The sequence below is a fragment of the Chiloscyllium punctatum genome, chromosome 17 (genome assembly GCF_047496795.1).
Source record: "Chiloscyllium punctatum isolate Juve2018m chromosome 17, sChiPun1.3, whole genome shotgun sequence".
Classification (NCBI taxonomy): Eukaryota; Metazoa; Chordata; class Chondrichthyes; order Orectolobiformes; family Hemiscylliidae; genus Chiloscyllium; species Chiloscyllium punctatum.
The window spans coordinates 68,310,120-68,333,035 of NC_092755.1; the positions used below are offsets into that span (position 1 = coordinate 68,310,120).

At 39.3% G+C, this 22,916-nt stretch overlaps 1 protein-coding gene across 2 annotated transcripts; it reads right to left on the bottom strand.

The window, feature by feature from the left end:
• Nucleotides 1-465: 465 nt before the first annotated feature.
• LOC140487927 (RBPJ-interacting and tubulin-associated protein 1-like) lies at nt 466-22,898 on the bottom strand. Of its 2 annotated transcripts, none has more exons than XM_072587363.1 (3): nt 22,840-22,898; nt 12,038-12,402; nt 466-7,327 (listed from the first exon to the last, which is right to left on the bottom strand). In XM_072587363.1, exons 2-3 carry the CDS (start codon nt 12,340-12,342, stop codon nt 6,748-6,750), a joined length of 885 nt encoding a protein of 294 aa, XP_072443464.1. In that variant the 5' UTR covers nt 12,343-12,402; nt 22,840-22,898; the 3' UTR covers nt 466-6,747. The 2 variants fall into 2 exon arrangements, with proteins under 2 accessions (XP_072443464.1, XP_072443463.1); XM_072587362.1 differs by lacking the exon at nt 22,840-22,898 and adding an exon at nt 16,701-16,778.
• Nucleotides 22,899-22,916: the final 18 nt, after the last annotated feature.

The window sequence follows — 22,916 nt, forward strand, 5'->3', positions numbered from 1 at the left end:
CCAAGATTGAATGATTATGCCATATGTTTTAATATAGTTGTGTTACTCTGAATGTTATTTGTTTCTAAGTTGGTAGAGTGAGAAATAAAATGGGAAAATTACTTGCAACTCTCACTTAGAAAAGCCAAGACTCAGAAAGCCTAAAACTTCAATCTTCACTCTGTGGCCAGCTGGCCTTAACCCTTACCCCTAAGTTTAAACTTTAAATTTTTACTCTGATGTGGTAATGAGCCTATCTTAGATCTGTTTGACAATCACCCACCTCACTCGTACCAAGCTTTGGTCTCACACCCATTCCAGACCGTTCTGCATAGCTGACTTCCTCAGCCTGCTGTGGGAGAATAACTAGTATATTTGGAAATGTGATAAAATGTCCGATCTTGTACATGCACCAAATCTTTCATCTGATATCATGCAATATACCACTTATAAAAATAATGCGCAAGAGAAATTGAGTCACTGGAATTTAGTTTATTTAGTTTTAATAACAATCTATTAGAATATATATTTGTGCCAATAATTCAAACATGATTTACACTATCATTTCTAAATGTACACTTACTGGGCATTACAAAAAGGAGAGAGAATTCAAACTACTAGATATAGTGCAACGAAAAAATCAGCCTCTGTACAGAAAACTTGTAAATTATAGTATTACTATTTAACATGGACAAAAGGAAAAGACAGATTTTGCATTTCTATGGCATCTTTCATACGTCAGGATGCCTCAAGTGATTTATAGACAATGAATTTTGGCAAATTTGGCAGGTAATAAGCACACTGCACAAGACACAAACAGTTATGGTGAGCTAAATATTTCTACTTCTGGAAATCAGCTGTCCACCAATATCCACCACAACTCCACTGATTCTCAGTTACCTTGACTACACCTTCTCACACCCTTCTTTTTGCCAGGATTCCAATACATTCTCCCAGTTACTCCATTTCCATTATATTTATTCTAATGATGCCACCTTCCACTGGGGTGCCTCCAATATGACTTTCTTTATTCTGAACAAAGGACGTCTGGTTCCCCCCTCAACCCGTGACAAGATCTTCATGTTTCAGACCCATCTCCTGCACTTCTGCCCTTACTCCTTCCCCTCTTTCCTAGGATGCCACCTCCCCTTGTCCTTACTTCCTCGTTTCAAGTCCACTACTCTCTGCATTCTAAGGATTACGCTTTGCCATTTCTGCCATCTCCAGCAAGACATTACCACCAAACATAAATTTCCCTCCCCTCCATTGTCAGCATTCTGTAAGGACCATTCCCTCTGTGACATCCTGGTCCACTTCTCCATCACTTCTAATACTTCCTCACTTCCGTATGGCACCTACGCATGCAATTGCAGAAGATGTAATACTTGCCCATTCATTATCTCCCTCCTCACTGTCAAAGGCGCCAAACACACTTTCAAGGTGAAGCAGCTTTTCACTTGCACTTTTTTCAATTTAGTCTCCCGTATTCACTGCTCACAATGCAGTCTCCTTCACACTGACAAGACCAAACACAGATTGTTTTGAGGAGCACCTCCACACTGTCTGTAGGAATGACCCTGAACTTCCAGTTGCTTGGCATTTCAATAAACATCTTGCTCTTATGCTAATATTTCTTTCTTGGGCCTGCTGCAATTGTCCAACAAAGCACAATACAAGCTCGAGGAACAACACCTCATTTTCTGCTTAAACACCTTACAACCTAAAGTTCTGAATATTGGATTCCCAAATTTCAGAAACTGACTGCATGATATCTGTTCTCCATTTTTCTTACATTGTCTCCAACCAGCTCCAGAGCCTTATCTTGATTATGTTTTGTTTCTTTTGTTCAGTAGACTGGACCGGTTCTTTCCTTTTCAAATGTTAATTTACTCCTAATGATGCAGGAAGGCTAGTGATGCGAGATAAGGAAATAGCTGAAGAATTTAATAAGTACTTTGTGTCAGTTTTCACTGTGGAAGATATGAGTAATATCCCAACAATTAAGGAGAATTAGGGGGACATTACAAAAGAGAAAGTACTAGAAAAGCTAAAAGATCTAAAAATTGTTAAACCTCCTGGCTCCGATGGGCTACAACCTAGAGTTTTGAGGGAGGTGACTGAGGAAATAGCAGAGGCATTGGTTGTAATCTTTCAAAAGTCACTGGAGTCAGGGAAAGTCCAAGATGATAGGAAAATCATTGTTGTAACCCCCTTGTTCAAGAAAGGATCAAGACAAAAGATGGAAAATTATTGGCTGATTAACCTAACATCAGTTGTAGATAAAATTCTAAAATCCATTGTTAAGGATGAGATTTCTAAATTTGCGTAAGTGCAGGATCGGATTAGAACAAGTCAACATGGATTTAGTAAGGGGAGGTTGTGCCTGACCAAACTGTTAGACTTCTTTGAAGAGGTAACAAGTAGGTTAGACCAGGGAAACCCAGTGGATGTTATCTATCTAGACTTCCAAAAGGCCTTTGATAAGGTGCCTCACAGGAGGCTGCTGAGTAAGGTGAGCTACTGGCATAGATGGAGGTTTGGCTGACTGACAGAAGACAAAGAGTTGGGATAAAAAGTTCTTTTTCAGAATGGCAGCTGGTGACAAATGGTGTCCCACAGGGTTCAGTGTTGTGGCCACAGTTGTTCACTTTATATATTAATGATCCGAATTAAGGGACTGGGGGCATTTTGGTGAAGTTCGTTGATGATACGAAGTTGGGCGGCCAGGCAGGTAGTATTGAGGAGGTGGGGAGGCTGCAGAAAGATTTAGACAGTTTAAGAGAGTGGTCCAGGAAATGGCTGATGAAATTCAACGTGAGCAAATGAGAGGTCTGGCACTTGGAAAAAAGAATACAGGCATGGACTATTTTCTGAATGGTGAGAAAATTCATAAAGCCAAAGTACAAAGGAATCTGGGAGTGCTAGTCCAGGATTCTCTAAATGTTTACTTGCAGGTTGAGTCCGTGGTTAATAAAGCAAATGTAATGTTGTCATTTATCCCAAGAGGGTTGGAATATAAAAACAGCGATGTGCTTCTGAGACTTTATAAAGCTCTAGTTAGGCCCCATTTAGAATACGGTGTCCAATTTTGGGCCCCACGCCTCAAGAAGGACATACTGGCACTGGAGCATGTCCAGTGGAGATTCACACAGATGATCCCTGGAATGGTAAGACTAACATAGGATGAACGGCTCAGGATCCTGGGATTGTTTTAATTAGAGTTAAAAAGGTTGAGGGGAGATCTTATACAATCTTACAAGATAATGCATGGCTTAGATTAGATTAGATTAGATTACTTACAGTATGGAAACAGGCCCTTCGGCCCAACAAGTCCACACCGCCCCGCCGAAGCGTAACCCACCCATACCCCTACATCTACATATACATCTACATCTACCCCTTACCTAACACTACGGGCAATTTAGCATGGCCAATTCACTTGACCTGCACATCTTTGGACTGTGGGAGGAAACCAGAGCACCCGGAGGAAACCCACGCAGACACGGGCAGAACGTGCAAACTCCACACAGTCAGTCGCCTGAGGCGGGAATTGAACCCGGGTCTCTGGCGCTGTGAGGCAGCAGTGCTAACCACTGTGCCACCGTGCCGCCCACTTTTTTTTTTTTTTTTTAAAGGCCAGATTGGCTTCCTGCAACTTCCTGTTATTCATTGCTTGGACATCACTGTCTGTGCCTGAATGGTACCCTCTGGAAGTCACTCTGTAAAGATCTCCACCCCTCTCCCTTGGAGTCTCAGGATCTCAAGGTGTTCCTCTCTTTGGCCAAGGTTTCGGTCCATGTGTAATGGTTTCCTGAATGTGGTTCCTGTGAAGTGCCTTCTGCCATGAAAAGGGATCCCTACATGCAGGCGGTAGTTGGGTTGAAGTGTTTAGATTAGTGGGGTGGACGCTGGGAATTTGTTTCCATGAGGCAGGGAGACTAGGACCAAGCCTTAGAATTAGAGGGGATCAATTTAGAACAAAAATAAGGAGACATTTCTTCAGCCAGAGAATGGTGGGCCTGTGGAATTCATTGCCATGGAGTGGAGTGGAGACCGGGACGTTACATGTCTTCAAGGCAGAGATTGATAAATTCTTAATCTCACAAGGAATTAAGGGCTACGGGGAGAGTGCAGGTAAGTGGAGTTGAAATGCCCATCAGCCATGATTAAATGGCGGAGTGGACCCGATGAGCCAAATGGCCTTACTTCCACTCCTATGTCTTAACGTCTTACGGATGAAATTGCGGCAATAACCTTGAGGCTGGGCAGTATGGATCACAGCCCATTAGCCCTGACAAAACCTCAGAGGGAAAGAACAGTTTTATTTTGCTTTTAAGAGTTCTACTTATACATAACACTTTCTGAAAACATGGGGCATGCTTTGGTATCGTACTGTGTTCTTCCCTTTAGAAGCCCTATGTTCTGTTGCATGAAGACAAAAGCAGTGTGAGGAATCCAAGTTCAATTCCAACTTTAGGTGACTGTGTTGAGTTCGATTTATAAAAATGAGGGGCATAGCCAAAGTCATTTTCCAAAACTAGATGGCATAGGTTTAAAGTAAGAGGAGAAAGATTTAAAAAGGATCTGAGCGGCAACTTTTTTTTTAACATAGAGGGTGCAGTGTTTATGGAATGAGCTGCCAGAGGAAATGGTAGAAGAGCGTATAATTACCATATTTAAAAGATATGTGGACAGGTACATGGATAGGAAATATTTACAGGGCCAAATGCAGGCAAATGGGAATAGTTCCGTTTGAGAAACTTGGTTGGCAGGAACAAGTTGGGCCGAAGTGCCCATTTGTGTGCTGTATACCTCTATGACTCTTAATTGGGCATGCAGGAACTGGAGTACGCCATTCAGCCCTTGAGCCTGCTCCACCATTCAATAAGATCATGGCCAATTTATGGCTTAACTCCATATGCCTATCTGGGGTCCATATCCATTGTTACCATTGCTTAAAAAAACACTATCTCAGATTTAAATTGCACAATTAAATTAGCATTGACTGCAATTTGAGGAAGACAGTTCCAAACCTCCTCTACTTTTTGTGTGTAGAAAGTGTTTTCTAAAATCTCTCCTGAATGGTCTGGCCCCAGTGTTTACTCCAAGACCCCTGGTTTTAGAATCTTCAACCAGTCTTTCTATATTCATATCCTGAAGATCTCGAATAGATCACTCCTTAACCTTTTAAATTATTTCTAAAATGCATTTAGAATAAAGGCCTAATTTGTCTAATCTCTGTCATAATTTGATGCCTGATGTCCAGACATTATCCTTGTAAACCTGTTCTGAACTCCTTCTAGGGCCAAAATATTCTTCCTAAGGTGCAGTGCCTACAGCTGCTGACAGTATTCTTAATGGGGAATAACAAGGGTTTTGTATAACTGCAGCATAACATCTGCATCCCTAAACTCCAGCGCTTTAGATAGTAAACCTCTAAGGTAAATATTATAGCGCTGAAACTGTATTATTACCAACAACAATGAATATCTGGTTCCCCAAATGCAGAGCCCAGAACTTAAATGAAGTACTTTGGGTAAGATCTCTGACCAAAGTTGAAAATAACTGAGTAAAGCTTTCTTTTTTATTTCAGCCCCTCTATCATGAGGCTTAGAATTCTATTTCCCATTCTGACTATTTTTTCCTATCATTTTGCATTAAATTATTTGCAGACATGTGCATCTGAATCTTGTTGCCCCCTTCTACAGTCCTAGTTTTTCACAATTAAGAAAATGTTCCAATTTATCTTTCTTGAAACCAAAATGGATAACCTCACATTTCTAAAAACTGACCTTAGTTTGCCAGTTTTATCTATTTACTGAAGCAAACATGATCTAATAGGATTTTAAACAATTCACCATCAAACATGAGGGGCATGGATAAGGTGAATAGCCAAGGTCTTTTTTCCCAGGTTTGGGGAGTCCAAAACTAGAAGGCATAAGTGAGAGGGGAAAGACTTAAAAGGGACTTAGAGGTCAAGCTTTTCATGCAGAGGGTTGTGTGTGTATGGAATGAGCTGCCAGAGGTGGTAGTGGTGGTAGCTGGTACAATTATAACATTTAAAAGGCATCTGATTAGATTAGATTACTAACAGTGTGGAAACAAGCCCTTCAGCCCAACAAGTCCACACCGACCCGCCGCAGCGCAGACCCATTCCCCTACATTTACCCCTTCATCTAACACTACGGGCAATTTAGCATGGCCAATTCACCTAACATGCATATTTTTGGATTGTGGGAGGAAACCGGAGCACCTGGAGGAAACCCACGCAGACACGGGGAGAATGTGCAAACTCCACACAGAGTCGCCTGAGGCGGGAATTGAATCTGGGTCTCTGACGCTGTGAGGCAGCAGTGCTAACCACTGTGCCGCCCACATCTGGTTCGGTATGTGAATAGGAAGGGTTTGGAGGGATATGGGCCAAATGCTGTCAAGTAGGACTAGATTAATTTAGGCTATCTTGTCGATATGGATAAGTTGGACCGAAGGTTCTGATTCTGTGCTGTACATCTCTATGACTCTAAAAGATCATTGTTGTTCTTCGAGAGCCATCTTGAAGGATCTGAATTTGGCTGGTTCCACATAATCACCAGGTTCAACATCTTCTCAGTGACATTCACCTCATTTCCCACAGTTCTCTCATTTGTTGAACTTAACTGTTTTTTTAAATAAGATCATTGTTGTTTCATGATAAGTGAAAATATAGCTACATCCCTTTTACAAACCGGTTTTAAAAATAACTCAGTCTCCGTTATACCCAAATCAGCTCTAGTATTTCCAGGGAGGACCTAACATCACAGAATCTGTTACCTTGGGTTGGCTATATGAAACATAATCTGACAGTTTACCAGCTTTCTGTTTATTGCAATGCTTTGGTCCTGAGAATCCAGTAAAAGGTGAAATTGGTCTACACTGCAATTGCTCTGTGTTCCTTGTAGTATTCAGTTTTGCTTTCACAAAATCTGTTTTCACAATTCTTTTCCAAGGACTGGATTTCCTCACTAAAGACTTTGATTGTTCGAGAATAGGGGTGCTATTAGTAGAGTGTTCATCACTCTTTGGCTGCTTCCAATAATCTGATTTACCTCTGTTTTCAGCAATAGCATCAGTAGAAGATTCTCTTGTGACTAAATAAAGTGGTTTCACTGGATTTCCTTTGGCAGATGAGAACTGAGAGCTACACGAACAGAATGCATTTGAGCTAACGTTATGGACTGAGGGACTCCACAGGAGCGGACGAATCTTTATTTTATCTTCTTGTGCAGTCCATGGGGCCTCCCAGTTTGGATCCTCTTGCTTTGGGCCAAATAGTGACTCGTCACAGTAGCTAGGCACATGGCCTTTTAACCTTGATTAAGAAAAAAAACCCAACATTAATATTCAATAAATGCACAAGATGGCAATTACTTTTTTTTAACATTCTGGATTAAGTAGCTCTACTTGGGCTCTTTTTATTAAGGTGGCTTGGACATCTCCAATTTTGTAACTGCCATCGAATTTCTTAGTCAATATTCCAGTTGGTCAAGAAAAACCAAAGAACCATGGATGCTGGAGATCAGAAGCATAAGCAGAAATTGCTGGAAATAAAGGCCAGTGGACCAGAAATGTTAACTCAGTTTTCTCTCCACGGATGCTATAGGGTCTTCTGAGGTTTTCCAGTAATTTCTGTTTGTGATTCCAGTTGATAATCCTCACATGATACAGAATTTCTGGGTGAAACAGATTTCCTGAAAATTTTCCTTCAGATCATCCAAAATTTGTTAGCACACTTAAGATGGTAAAGTAACAAACCACACAACTTAGCAAGATTTTTCAAAGTAAACTAGCCTTCAAATAATTACATGTTATGAATCATTTTATTGCTGCAGTACAGTCAATAAAGATGTCTCTTTAAGCTGGAAGTCACTACACGATGCAGAAGTCATCATAGAATGTGGCAAAACTACTTCATCTTGGCTTTTACTATTTTTAATCAAAAGCATCCGATAAATTAAACTTGGTACAAATTATTTATCAAATTGGCTTGACAAAAATTTGTAAAAACAAAGAATATATTCAAATTCTGAAGAAAGTAGAGATACAAGTATAAGGATATGACTTGAACCTTGGCACAGGAGTGATGGTATATAGCAAATTTTATTGAATGATGGCACTATCTGTTTTGTTCATTGTGAAATAACTCCAAAGAGGCTGGTACTCCATCACTTTATTTACACATGGAGAGTCCTTGACACTGATCCAGCTCACAGGTGAATAAGATATCTGACACCATCTTAATTGTGCCAGCAAATTTTGGATGATCTGAAGGAAAATTCTGAATGCACACCTAAAACGCACATCAGTCTTTAGAAGGCCAATTTCTCCTCTAGAAAGTAATTTCTCAACATAACAAAGAGAGGAAATGTTTAAAAGCAAACACTATAAACAGTTTTACAATCTGGCTACAATTCAAACAAACTTTAGTTTCATATCTAATTTTTATGTGCAATTTGCTGTCCGAAATCAAAAATGGTTTTTAACAATAAAAGTTAAGTCTCAATGTGTAGAAAGGCAAAGCCACACAGGATTGGGCTAGTGACATTCGGAGTCACAAACTCAAATTTGTGACCTATCAGTTGATAACACAACTCTCTCAGAAATTTACTTGAACACATATATATGAATTTAAAGCACATGTAGACCACTCTGCAGATCGAGTCTTATATACCATTCAGTAAGTTCCTGGCTGATCTCCACACTCCTGGCTCCCTCAAAACCTTAGGCACCCTTATTCATTTAGAATCTATCCACATCCGTCTTAACAATATACAAAGATACTGCTTCCACTATCTTTTGAGGTACAGGTAGTTCTTCTAGAATGTGACAGTAGTGTTCTCAAGCAACCCCATGGTATAGAAAAATCATGCTTTAGAAATAGTGCTTAAAGTGTTGCGATGTAATTGCGTTACAGCCAACACGTTTTAAAGGTTTGCGCTTTAGAAAGTGTTCCTAATTCATCAATCACATTACAGTGAATTCACATTAATAAAAAGCGCATTACAGTTTAACCACCTGTAGTGAGTTCCAAAAAACTAATGAAAATGTTTTCTTCTCAAAGAAATAGATAATGCTTCATTTTGAAATGATGACCCCTGGTAATAAAAGCACAATACTGCAGATGTTGGCAACCTGAAAGAAACACAGAAAATGCTGGAGAAACTCAGGTCTGGCAGCATCTGTGGTGTTGCCTAGTTTTAGATTCTTCCACAGGAGGAAGCATCTATCCAAACGCAAATGCAAGTATAAACCTAAGATAATTGATAAACAAAGCAGAGCTGACATAAATGTATTTTATGATCCAAAACTCAATGCCTGAATTGGGGGTGGAAGTATGAACATTGAAAATAGAAGCACAAGTCGCCCATTTGCTCCAATAACTCTGCTCTGCCATTCAGTTAGACCATAACCGATCATTTACCTCAACACCATTTTTTCAGACCAGTCCCATATCTCCCAATATTTTTAATACCTAGCAATCTGTTGCTTTCCTTCTTGAACATATTCAATGTCCATAGGGGTAGAAAATTCCAAACATTCAATACTCTGTGTGAAAAGGAATTCCTTCTCCCAGTCCTAAATGGCTTGCATCTTGTTCTGAGAACCACATTTTCTAGTTCCACACCCCAATGGTAGAAGCAACATCCTTACTCCATCTGCCTTGTTCAGCCCTGTCAGAATTTTATATGCTTCAGCGAGATTACCTCTCAGCCTTCTAAACTCTAGGTAATATAGGTCTGCTTTACTCACAGATCATTCTTATCATCCAAAAATCAGTCCGGCTCATACACTGATTCATTCTGAATCAATCATTGTTGCACTCAGTCTATGGCAAGGAGAAGGTAAAGAGACTAAAATCGTACACTAATACCTCAGGTTCAATCTTATCAAGGAACAATGTAATTGCAGCGAGACATCTTTTTTCACAAAACAAGTCGTCTTGCAATAAAGGTCAACATACTATTTGCCTTGGTGCACCAGTATGTTAGTTACAGTGACTCATGAACTCAAATCCCTTTGAACATCAACACTTCCCAATCTCTCACCATGTACAAACTATTCCAACTTTCTGATATCTTTGCTAATAAATGGTAACTTCACATTTTTCCACATTATATCCTAATATATTGAAGGAATGCCAATAATAGCGTTCATAAGGGTATTCGATTAGAACTTGAAAAAAATGTGTTAGCTTGTGGGAAAACAAGAGATGAAACCTATTGGACAGTTAATTTAATCAATTAGTACAGGCACAATAGGCTGAATGAGTTCCTTCTGTGCTGTAGCATTCTATTTACCTGTCAAATTACAAAACAAACAATAACAGACTTTCAAAAGCTTCAAGTCTTCATGATGATGGCCAGCCCTTAGCCTCCTTGGCATAGGATGGATTGTTTGAAAGAGTGCTACCAAGATTTGTTGAGTCAGAAGAAAGTTAAACAGCAAATTATTTCCAACATACTATCACATGTATTTGTTTTGCCAAAATTGTTTGAAACAACAAGCTGAAAGTAAGGTACACTGAGCCAATATCTTCAGATTTTTTTAAATATCTAGAAATCTATTGATCTCATATTCAATGACTTGAGTCCCCATGCCCTCAGTGGTAATGAATTCCAAAAACTTACCAGCCCAAAATGAAGAAATTTATCCTCTATTCAGTCCTAATTTGCTTCTTATTCTGAGACTGTGTCCCTGGTTCTAGATGCCCTAGCCATTCTTCCTGCAACTGTCCCATCATCCATTATGGTAAAAGGTGAAAGAATACTGTTTGGTTGTAAGAATAATGAACTGATATACATAACAATCCATAAGATTTTAAATGAGTAGAAAATTAGTACTGCGCTGTATGCTTAATTTACAAAAGCATGCATTACTAAAGGTGGCAATGCAAACAGGTTAAGCAAAAGTTTCCTAATTTTGTATTGAAATAGGAGAAAGTGAGGACTGTAGATGCTGGAGATCAGAGCTGAAAAATGTGTTGCTGGAAAAGCGCTGAAGAAGGGCTTATGCCCGAAATGTTGATTCTCCTGGTCCTTGGATGCTGCCTGACCTGCTGCGCTTTTCCAGCAACACATTTTTCAGCTTTGTATCTAAATACACAATACAAACATAAGGAAGTAACTCTGAACAATACAAGATATTGATTCAGCTATAAATGGCAGAAGTGTATGTAATTTAGGGTATATAACTCAAGGAAACATGAAAGGAATGACAAAGTGTAATGTAGGTAAAGATGCGGTTATATGCGACTTGCATTAACTGGTTATTTTTTCATTAAAGATACGATTTAAATCTTCAAGGTCCTTTTTCTCAAGTTCTCTGCTTGAAAACAGGTTGCCGATTTTTTGCTGAACCAGTCTTAATTAATTGTGCTTTTTTAAACTACAGATAGGGTAAAGACATAGGCTCTGAACCTACTCCAGCCACAGCAAAGATTGAACCCCTTACGTTTGCTACTAATTTGATCTACATGCTAGCTGTATATCAGTTGAATTAACCAGGCCTACATTTCAAGATGACCATAAAGTTTGGTAATGTATGATTACTTCCACAGGTCAATAAATAAAGAAATCAGAACTCCAAGATCACCAAAAGAATTGAAGAGTTTAGCAGAAATGTATTTACTCAAAGTGCCCAGAATGTGGAATTGTCTGCCACAAAACAGTGTTCAACTAGACTATACAAAGCCTTCTGTTAACAAAAATAATTATGGAACACTAGCAAGGTGGGACTTGTTTAATCCCTCATGCTAGAAAACAAAGCTTTAGACTTCATGGTTCAGGTGACATGTGAACAAAACTCCGCAATTCAGTTCTATCATCTGCAATAACCGACCCCAATCCAGAAAGCACCGAGTTGGGTTTGCTGCAGGCATCACCTGCTTTCTCTGTCTGTGTTATTCAGCCCAACATTTTTAATTTTCATGTCCAGAAAATTTACTTCATATTCTCACATTTACCATTATGGCACCTTAAGTGTCACACCGATATTGAAACATTTAACTATTGCCTGTCATTACCTGTATTTGTTCTTTTTTATCGGTGTACCACCACATTTACGTGGGTTTGGAACCAGTCCAACTTCTCCATGAGCACTAGGTTTTATTTGGGAACTTGAACTCCACAATGATGGTTGCTGAGCACCAGTTTGGGATGTGGAATGCCATGGTGATTCAAGTTCAGCCACTGGACTCCGAAGCCCATAAGATTTTCCAAACAAGGTTTCATCCACATAGGAAGTCTTTGCTATAACTCTATAATGATTGAATCCTTTATGACGTACGTGACTATGTTGAACAGCATTGATTGCTTTGTCAGCTGACATGCCTACTCCTGGAGATGGATTCTGGCAGTCTGATTTGGACTTTTCAAATATGAAGTCAATCTAAAGATGAGAAAAATGAAGAGAATTTTATATCTTCAGTAACTGCATACATTAGTTCATTACGATATTCTGAAAATGAAAACATATCATTATTTCAAGTTATAACTCCTGTACTAACACCAATGCTGAGATCAGTTCCTTCAGCAGGGACAAACAATCAACACCTAGGGACCTATTAATTCTTAGAATCATAGAATCCCCACATTGTGGAAACAGGCTCTTCAGCCCAACAAGTCCACACCGACCCTCTGAAAAGTAACCCAGCCAGACCGATTCCCTTACCCTGACTAATGCATCTCATCAGCACATCTCTGAACACTATGGGCAATTTAGCATGGCCAATTCACCTAACTTGCACATTTTTGGACTGTGGGAGGAAACTGGAGCACCCAGAGGAAACCCACACAGACACAGGAAGAATGTGCAAACTCCACAGAGACAGTCACCCAAAGTTGGAATTGCACCCAGGTCCCTGGCATGGTAAGGCAGCAGTGCTAACCACTGAGCCACCGTGCCACCTCCATAGGGTAGAATTTACTGATTCAACATCGTAAGCCACTGGGTAAACCTCAACTATTTTTGATATATAAATAAGAAAAAAAAAATCACCATGTACCAATCATGAAAATAGTGAAGTCTCAGCAGCTAAAGATGACATACTGGATACTGTAGATTATGCTGTCAGGATAATACTTCCATATAAGGTTCAAAATAACTGAGGTACCATGTAACATTACCCAAGGTAGCTCAAATAACACTTACGCATTCAACCTCCCACCAAATAAAACACTATATGTGATATTAAAGGAAGCAACATTTCAACACAGAGTCCACTCTATCACTCTCCAACATTTGTTGTTCTTTCCTCACGCATCTTCCTGTGCAATTGCAGGAGATATAACACTGGCTCCTTTGGAGGATATTCGTGGGAATATGTCCAGGGAAGATATTTGAGTGGAACTGAGAAATAAGAAAGGGATTATCACCTTATTGGGATTGTATTATAGACCCCCTATAGTCAGTGGGAAATTGAGAAACAAATTTGTAAGGAGATTTCAGTTATGTGCAAGAATAATAAGATGGTTATGGTTGGGAATTTTAATTTTCTAAACATAGACTGGAACTGCCATAGTGTTAAGTGTTTAGATGGAGAGGAATTTGTTATGTGTGTACAGAAAATTTTCTGATTCAGTATGTGGATGTAACAACTAGAGAAGGTGCAAAACTTGACCTACTATTGGGAAATAAGGCAGGGCAGGTGACTGAGATGTCAGTGGTGGAGCACTATGGGGCCAGTGACCATAATTCTATTAGTTTTAAAATAGTGATGGAAAAGGATAGACCGGATCTAAAAGTTGAAGTTCTAAATTGGAGGAAGGCTAATTTTGACGGAATTATGCAAGAATTTTCAAAATCTAATTGGGGGCAGATGTCCACAGGTAAAGGGATAGTTGGAAAATGGGAAACCTTCAAAAATGAGATAACGAGAGTCGAGAGACAGTACATTCCTGTTAGGGTGAAACGAAAGGCTGGTAGGTATAGGGAATGCTGGATGACGAAAGAAATTGAGGGTTTGGTTAAGAAAAAGAAGAAAGCATATATCAATTATAGACAGGAGAGATTAAATGAATCCTTAGAAGAGTATAAAGGCAGTAGGAGCATACTTAAGAGGGAAATCAGGAGACCAAAAAGGCAATATGAGATAGCTTTGGCAAATAGGATTAGGAGAATACAAAGGGATTTCATAAATACATTCAGGACAAAACGGTAACTAGGGAGAGAACAGGGCCCCTCAAAGGTCAGCAAGGCAACCGATGTGTAGAACCACAGGAGATTGGGGAAATACCAAATCGTGTTTTGTGACAGTGTTTACTGTTGAGAAGGACATGGAAGATAAAGAATGTGGGGAAACAGATGGTGACATCTTGAAAAATGTCCATATTACAGAGGTGCTGGTGCCGGATGTCATGAAATGCATAAAAGTGGATAAATCCCCAGGATCTGATTAGGTGTACCCTAGAACTCTGTGGGAAGCCAGGGAAGTGATTGCTGGGCCCCTTGCTGAGATATTTGTATCATCAGTCACAGGCGAGGTGCCAGAAGACTGAAGGTTAGCTAACGTGGTGCCACTATTTAACAAAGGTGGCATGGAAAAACCAGGGAACTATAGATCGGTGAGCCTGACATTGGTGGTGGGCAAGTTGTTGCAGGGAATCGTGAAGGACAGGATTTACATGTATTTGGAAAGACAAGGACTGATTAAGAATAGTCAGCATGGCTTTGTGTGTGGGAAATCATGTTTCATGAACTTGATTGAGTTTTTTGAAGAAGTAACAGAGGATTGATGAGGGCAGAGTGGTACACGTGATCTACATGGACTTCAGTAGGGTGTTCGACAAGATTCCCCATGGGAGACTGGTTAGCAAGGTTAGATCTTATGGGATATAGGGAGAACTTGCCATTTTGATACAGAATTGACTTGACGGTAGAAGACAGAACGTGGTGGTGGAGGATTGCTTTTCAGACTGGAGGCCTGTGAGCAGTGGCATGCCTCAAGGATTGGTGCTGGGCCCACTACTTTTTGTCATGTATATAAATGATTTGGATGCGAACATAGGAGGTATCGTTAGTAAGTTTGCTGATGACACCAAAATTGGAGGCATTGTGGACAGTAAAGAAGGTTACATCAGAGTACAACTGGATCTTGATCAGATGGGCCAATAGGCTGAGAAATGGCAGATGGAGTTTAATTTAGATAAATGTGAGGTGCTGCAATTTAGAAAAGCAAATCAGAGCAGGACTTATACACTTAATGGTAAAGTCCTGGGAAGTGTTGCTGAACAAAGAGACCTTGGAATGCAGGTACATAGTTCCTTGAAAGTAGAGTCGCAGGTAGATAGGATGGTGAAGAAGGCATTTGGTATACTTTCCTTTATTGGTCACAGCACTGAGTCCAGGAGTTGGGAGGTTATATTGTGGCTGTATAAGACATTGGTTAGGACACTTTTGGAATATTGCATGCAATTCTGGTCTCCTTCCTATTGGAAAGATGTTGTGAAACTTGAAAGGGTTCAGAAAAGATTCACAAGGATGATACCAGGTTTGGAGGATTTGAGCTATAGGGAGAGGCTGAATAAGCTGGGGCTGTTTTCCCTGGAACATTGGAGACTGATGGGTGACATTACAGAGATTTATAAAATCATGAAGAGCATGAATAGGGTAAAGAGACAAGGCCTTTTCCTGGGGTGTTGGGAGTCCAGAATTAGAGAGCATAGGTTTAGGGTGAGAGGGGAAAGATATAAAAGGGACCTGAGGGGCAACTTTTTCATGCAGAGGGTAGTATGTGTATGGAATGAGCTGCTATTGGAAGTGTTAGAGGCTGGTACTATTACAACATTTAAAAGGCATCTGGATAGAAATATGAATAGAAAGGGTTTAGAGGGATATGGGCCAAGTGCTGGCAAATGGGACTAGATTAGGTTAGGATATCTGGTCGATATGGATGGATTGGACTGAAGGTTCTGTTTCTGTGCTGTACATCTCTAAGACTCTATAACTCCTCTCTTTCCTCACCACACAAACCCTCCTGTCATATGAAGTAGGATTAACCTGTACTTCTTCCAACTTCATATAATGTAGTCGTTGCAGTACACTGGAGTGACTACTTGTATCTTCACTCACTCTGCAAGCCTGACCCCCACATTTCAGTTGCTTGCCATTTTAATTCACCACATGGCCGTCATACTTATACTTCTGTCCTCACCTGCTGCAATGTTCCAGGGAAGACCAAGGCAAGCTTGAGGAACAGCACCTCATCTTATATCTGTGTTCAGCATTGAATTCAATCACCTTTAAAACATGAACCTAGTCGTCCATTTTGATTTTGTTTTGCCAATTGTTAGTCTGTGTCTTGTTTTCAGTTTTCTCTCAAAGCTATCCTTTCTTCTGCAATTCACACTTACTCTAGCTCAATGCTATTCTTTGCTACAACTATTATTTTTGTTATTTTTCCATGACATATTTTCTTCATTTCTCTCACCCGTCAACCAATTCCCTAACTTTCCCTTGTGACTACTTAACACTGCCCCCCACCCCCACCCCCACCCCCACCTTTACCAATGGCATAAAACTCATTACATTTCTACCTCTCATCGGTTATGAAGACGTCACTTTGGATTTGAAATGTTAACTGTTTGACTCCCCACAGATGCTGCCAAACCTGCTGAGTTTTTCAAGCACTGGTTTATATTTAAATTTATGTGTTAAGAGAGTCTTAAAACTAAAATATGCAGACTTACCTCCCAACATAACTGAAGCAAATCATGTAAAGACAACCATACGAGAGGTGCCTGAAAAATCATAGAGCAAAGCAAAATAGTTGAAAAAGAATTTTTAAATTGTATTTTCATTAACTATGATAGGCTTGAGAACTAGGGGCTGAAGAGAGCACTTTGCATCCGATGGTCTCTCCCGGAATAGTATCCTCTGGAAGACGAAAAACTGAATACTCAAAATCAAGCATTTTGCACCTCCTGCAATTCTATCAAAATTTCTTTCAGCACATACCCAAACTCTGAGAAACACCAAACTAAAACTCTAGCAATATCCTGAACAGAACCCAAGCAGTGCTTCTATTGAGTGTTACATGACCTCTCCTAACCCCTCAGTATTTAGTACCTCAGCTATTCCTACCACCATTTTCCAAATAGATCACCATATCTACCACTGCCAACCTCCTTCCCTCATCAGTAATACAGCCAAATTCTATTCCTCATTGGCAGACCCCACAAAATAAGTACACCTTAGAATTCATAAACACTTCCAACTAAGTCCTTTAACCATACTTCCCATGTTCCCCAATTCCTGAGGAGCATGTCAGCTCCAGAAACCCATGATACAGCATTTGGTCTGATATTTTAGTTTTCACAGTTGTTAGTTCAACATAACCTCTGTTACTTAGACCAACCTCATGAAGAGCTTAAACATTGACTCTCCTGCTCCTCGGATGCTGCCTGACCGGCTGTCCTTTTCCAGCACCATACTTTTTGACTCTAGCCCAACTAGCAGTTTGGCATGTGAAACAGTACCCTTTTTCTTCACACTATTTAAGCAAATATTCCCAATTCCCTCCTCCTGAACCTTTTCTCTCATGTATTTCCCCTACTTTGACTCCATCCCTCCCCTTGTCCCTAAATCCCTTCCACCTTTCAGCTGCAATTATTTTCCCAAATCTCTAATTCTGATTTTAAAACTTCAGTTGATCTTGACTTCCCTGTTTTTTTAAAAATGATTCATAATAAAAACATATATAAAATTATTTTTTGCTGAATATCATGATGTCAAACAATCTCAACATTTTCAGGTAACTCAGTAGCTTGAACATTGCGCTATTTCATAGAAGAAGCATTCAGCTACAATCTGCAGCTTGATAATGGAAACATTTCTATCATGGCTCCACCTGCACCAGATGTATATCAGTGATACTCAAAGAGTGAGATATACAGACCAAAAATATAATTATGACCAAGAGCAGACTAAGGTAGAAAGTATGATTAGAGACCTTAAATCCTTTAAAAAGTATCTGAAAACTCTGTTAGATTTATTATTAATTGTTAATAACAAAACAAATAGAGCAGTGATTTAAAGAAATTAAAATTGATTGTTTGTCTAAAATGTAACTTCACTTGCTAAACCACAGCTCCAATACTTAAATCCTGTGTAAGTTGTAGGAGGGAGAAATTTTAAATTTACAAATAGACATTTGGTAGCAGGTTCATGTCTCATCAGTTTAGATAACAAATGATGCGCAGAGTTATAAGCAGAGGCCATTAGTTAGTCAATTATATTTCAGATTAATCTAAAAGCAAGAATGGAATTTTTCTTAAATTTTTAAATTCAATTTTTCCATAAGTGTTAGGATAAAACACTAAAGAGGACTTGAAATTGAGGACATTTAAGGTCAAGTACATGATAGATAGCTCCAAGAAGCAGCAAACAGTGTTTCCAAACTAAGCTTTAAAGTCACATTTACCTTAAGCCTATTGAGATATTCAGTAAAGAATTTGCTCTGGTATCAATACTGTAAAAGGGGATTTGTGTATAAGGGACATTTTTCAGAACTTGTAAAGGAGTGTTTTGGGATTAGTGGAAATATATTTTTACTATGTTTAAAACTCTTTCAATTGTGTTATAAGTTAATGGTTTATTCTTTTTATTTTTTGTTTAATAATCTTCTGTTTTATTGTTAAAACAAAACATGCAACATGTGTGCTTATGTTCCAGTGAGAAAACATCTCATTAAAATCAAAACAAAATAAAAAATATGACCTATCAAGTCAGATTTCAGTCTAGGATCCAATTTCACATTTCTGGTCTTCAGCTAGGATATAACAATAAATCTAAATCCATGCTCACAGTCAGCACTCCATACCTGAAATGTTACACACATGACCAGAATAATGGACATTCCTTGAAGCTGGTCATCTTTTAGGCATACTTCACCAAATCACAAAATGTATAGATGGAACCCATGTTAACTTTTTTCGCAATTGCAGATTTTGAATTATATCATTGGCCACAAAGATATGTGAACACATTTTCATCATAATTTTGTATGAGTGGAATATTTTAATATCAATCATATCACACTGTATTTTCTTAATGATTGTCGTGGCAATTATAGCCTAAGCAAGAGTGCTACTCAACACTTTAGTTTCCTGAAACTCTGCTACACAGATGGTCACACGAGTCACCAGAATCTTCTTAACTTCTTCACTCCAACAAAACATTCACCTAGATACTGAATTTTCAGTTTGTTAATCTTGGCCTTTGAAATCAGCGCAGCTTCAATTGTTGTCAACTTCTCTGAAAGTAGTAACATCAGATCAGTCTGAACCTATTGAATTGTGTAGTAAGCTTGAGGATCGAACAACATACTTCTGTGCCAATTTCTTATGGTCTAATTTGTACAGTGATGCCAGTTCATATAGAACATCATTTTAAAGCTGTCAATGTGATCCAATGTTGTGGCTTTGTGAGCATTTTCATGCAATATTTGTTTATTATATAATTGCAATTACTTCTTGCTCTCTGCAGTAATTAATTAAGACATTGTGGTATTGCATTGGTACACTTACTTGCAAAGTGTCTCTACAGCCATGTCACTTCATTCTGAGACTGATATGTCACTGCATCATACTTTGTGACTTTGGCAAATTCTTTGAAGTATCCTTTCTTCATCGTTGACTGTTGAACATTGTACGCCGTTATATACTTCTTAGAAACGTTTCAATATCATGCATAATTGAGACCTGTTTCCAAGCATTATCTATTGCATGATCTTTTCTGTGAGCAACATTACGCTGTTCCAAAAATTTGTTTTCAATGCAGTTTGATACAATACTGAGCTACTCCATTCTTTTAAGCACAAGAGCTGCTGCACCTGGAGTAAACATCATCTTCTGCTCACAGAAAATTACTTGATTGGTGTTACAATGAAGAAAATGTCACAAGCAGTAAGTTACACAATTCCTGCAAAGACAGTCTTATAAACAACTTCAGATTCTGGTCAAACCTGATAGACAAAATCCACATTTTTTCGTACAATTAGATCTGTACTTTTATTCACTATCAACGAATAAAAACACGATCTCCACAACTCATCCAAAGACTGCAACTGTGTATCAAAGTTAATATACTCCACAAATTCAAAGACATAATTCTTGCTGTGCCAGTAATTACTGTATAATTTGTTTATTTCAGCATTTGATCATCAATGTCTTGAATAGAAAGCATGGACACATACATCTTTATTGCAAACATGACAGACTTGTAACTTTCATCATGTTGCCATTCGTCTTTTTGTGCATTGTACGCTCTAGCTACATTTCACTATTTCCTGATGTTTCAGAAAGTATTTCAAACATTCTACCTCAGTTGTGCTTTTGTAAACTAATTAAGGAATCTATGTTCAGCCTTTGATTCATATACCACCTTGGATCTCCAATTTCTATTCTCATCACTTTTTTCCAGTGCTGAACTCACCTCCAGCATTTGTTTCGGAGCAAATAGTGTATATGATATTGTCAGTTTCACGATAAGCGAAAATCTTCCATTCTTACCTCCTGTTTGTGTGTTAAATATATCATTATGGTTTTAATGATCTTGGAAATGTTTGAATTGCAGTGAGTGTAAGCTTGAGTGAGAGTATCAACCAATGGTTCAGAAATGAAAACAACAAATGCCGCAGATCACAGCAGTTCAGGGAGCATCCATGGGGAGAGAGAGCAAGCTAACATTTTGAGTCTAGATGACTCTAGCTCAGAGCTGAAGTAAAGTGTGGAGGGAATAGCACTTATGCTATAGTTGGGAGTGGGGGGTGCGCTGAAGGTAGTAGGCATAGGGTGCTGGTGAAGAAATGATATTCATAATTCCAATTAAATGACTGGAATGTGAGAATGGCAGAACAATGGTGTGTGTCCTGCCAGAGTTGACCCCCTGTGACAGCCCATCTCCTTCAAACTATAGCATAAATGCTGTCTGCTCCACACTTCAGTTCTAACAAAGAGTCATCCAGACTCAAAACTTCGCTTGTTCTCTCTCCATGGATGCTGTCTGACCTACTGTGATCTTCCAGTATCTGTAGTAGTTTGCTCCTACAATGATTCAGAAATGTTGGGCTTTGTGGATTATAAGAAAGATCATCTTATGTGCACAGGATATTTTTTCTGATTTGTGATATTTGCACAATGTACAGAGAATATTGCCTGGTGTCCCAACCTCTCATTTATCTTAGTAACTTGCCCGTATACATGAGCTGTTGAAGTTACTGCCGGAGATGCTAGACCTTTAAATCACAGAATATGGTAACTGACTGCTATGATAAAGGAGGCGCAATTTGGTTTTCCCTAACTATCCTGCACTGAGAGGTCTGTCAGATTTAAAGTACAACACTACACTTCTAAAGGACCCCTGATTGGAATCTTTTGTCGGAAATGCAGAACTTTTCTTGCAATTGAAAAAGTGGAGTGGAAACTTTAATGTGATTATCATATCTGAGAAAATTTGGCCAAAATACTGTGGGCTACAATGTACCCACTAGTGAAGCTGGTGGAACTAGATTGGGGAAAAAGAAGCATGGATCATCTCCTTGTAGACTTAAGGAACAGGGGAATTTTTGAGGTGATTTAAGGACTTATTTTCCCCACCCTGAAGGTGGTAGGCATATGGAAGTCTCTTCCTGGAAGATTGGTAGAGGCAAGAACCATTGAAACATTTAAGGAATATTTTGATTAACACTTGAAGCACCACAGTGAACAAAACTATAAGAAGCTCTTGTAGTGTATCCCTATGACTGAGCAAGGAGATCTGGGCTAAAGTCCAGCTACCCAGATGTATGTTAATAACATGTGAACACATTGACTAAAAGTAACTAGAAGACTATAGGCCAAGTGCTGGAAAGTAGGACTAGAGTAGGGAGGTGCTTCATTACTGGCATAGACACAATGGTCCAAAAAGCCTCTTTCCTTCTTGTAAACCTGTATGTACCTAACCCTCTCATCCCAGAATCAATCTAATGAACCTTTGCATTTTCTTCCAAGGTAAATATATCCTTCTTTAAATGAGGTGCACAGCATGAAGTACAATATTTCAGTGTGGTCTTATCGCCTCTATACGACTTTATTCTTAAATAAAAAGTGCGGATGCTGAATGCCTGAAACAAACAAAAAACAGAAATTGCTGGACAAACTCAGCAGGTTTGGCAGCATCCTTGGTAAGGAAACAGAGTTAACACTTCGACTCCAGCAACTCTTCTCTTCTAACCTTACGTTCCAACCCCTTTGTAATGAAAAAGCAAAAGTACAGTCCTAAAGTTACAAATCACACAACACCAGGTTTATAGTCCAACAGGTTTAAATGGAAGCACTAGCTTTCGAAGCGCCGCTCCTTCATCAAGTGGTGTCACTATAACCTGGTGTTGTGTGATTTGTAACTTTGTACACCCCAGTCCAACACCGGCATCTCCAAATCATGACTGCAATCCTAAAGGCTTGCAAGCAGCATTTTAATCAGCCGTGCTTTGGGCACAAGGATGCTCGAGTCCCCCGGACATAACCAACATTCACGAGCTTTTCGCCTTTGAAAAATATTGAATCTACTTTTCCGTTCTCCTTACAAATGGTATAATTTCAGATTTCCTTGTAGTACGCTCCACTCACTGTCGTAAGTCTCCCAAAACAAATCACACAGGTAACAAATCCAGTGACGCGCACAGATTTTGTTCGGGGGGGGGGGGAAGAAACCTGCCACGCAAGCAACGGCCACCCCAACAAATAAGTATTCGTTCCAGTGACTTGGTGCACCGAGTCTGTAATAGAGTCAGTGGATTGTCTGCTCAAAGTGAATCGTTAACAGTCAGGGGAGCACCCGCCATCTCACCTTTACCTGCAGCTGCTCCACACGTTGCGATAGCAGCAAACACCCAGGTTTCAGAGCGACCCCACTCTACACACAAT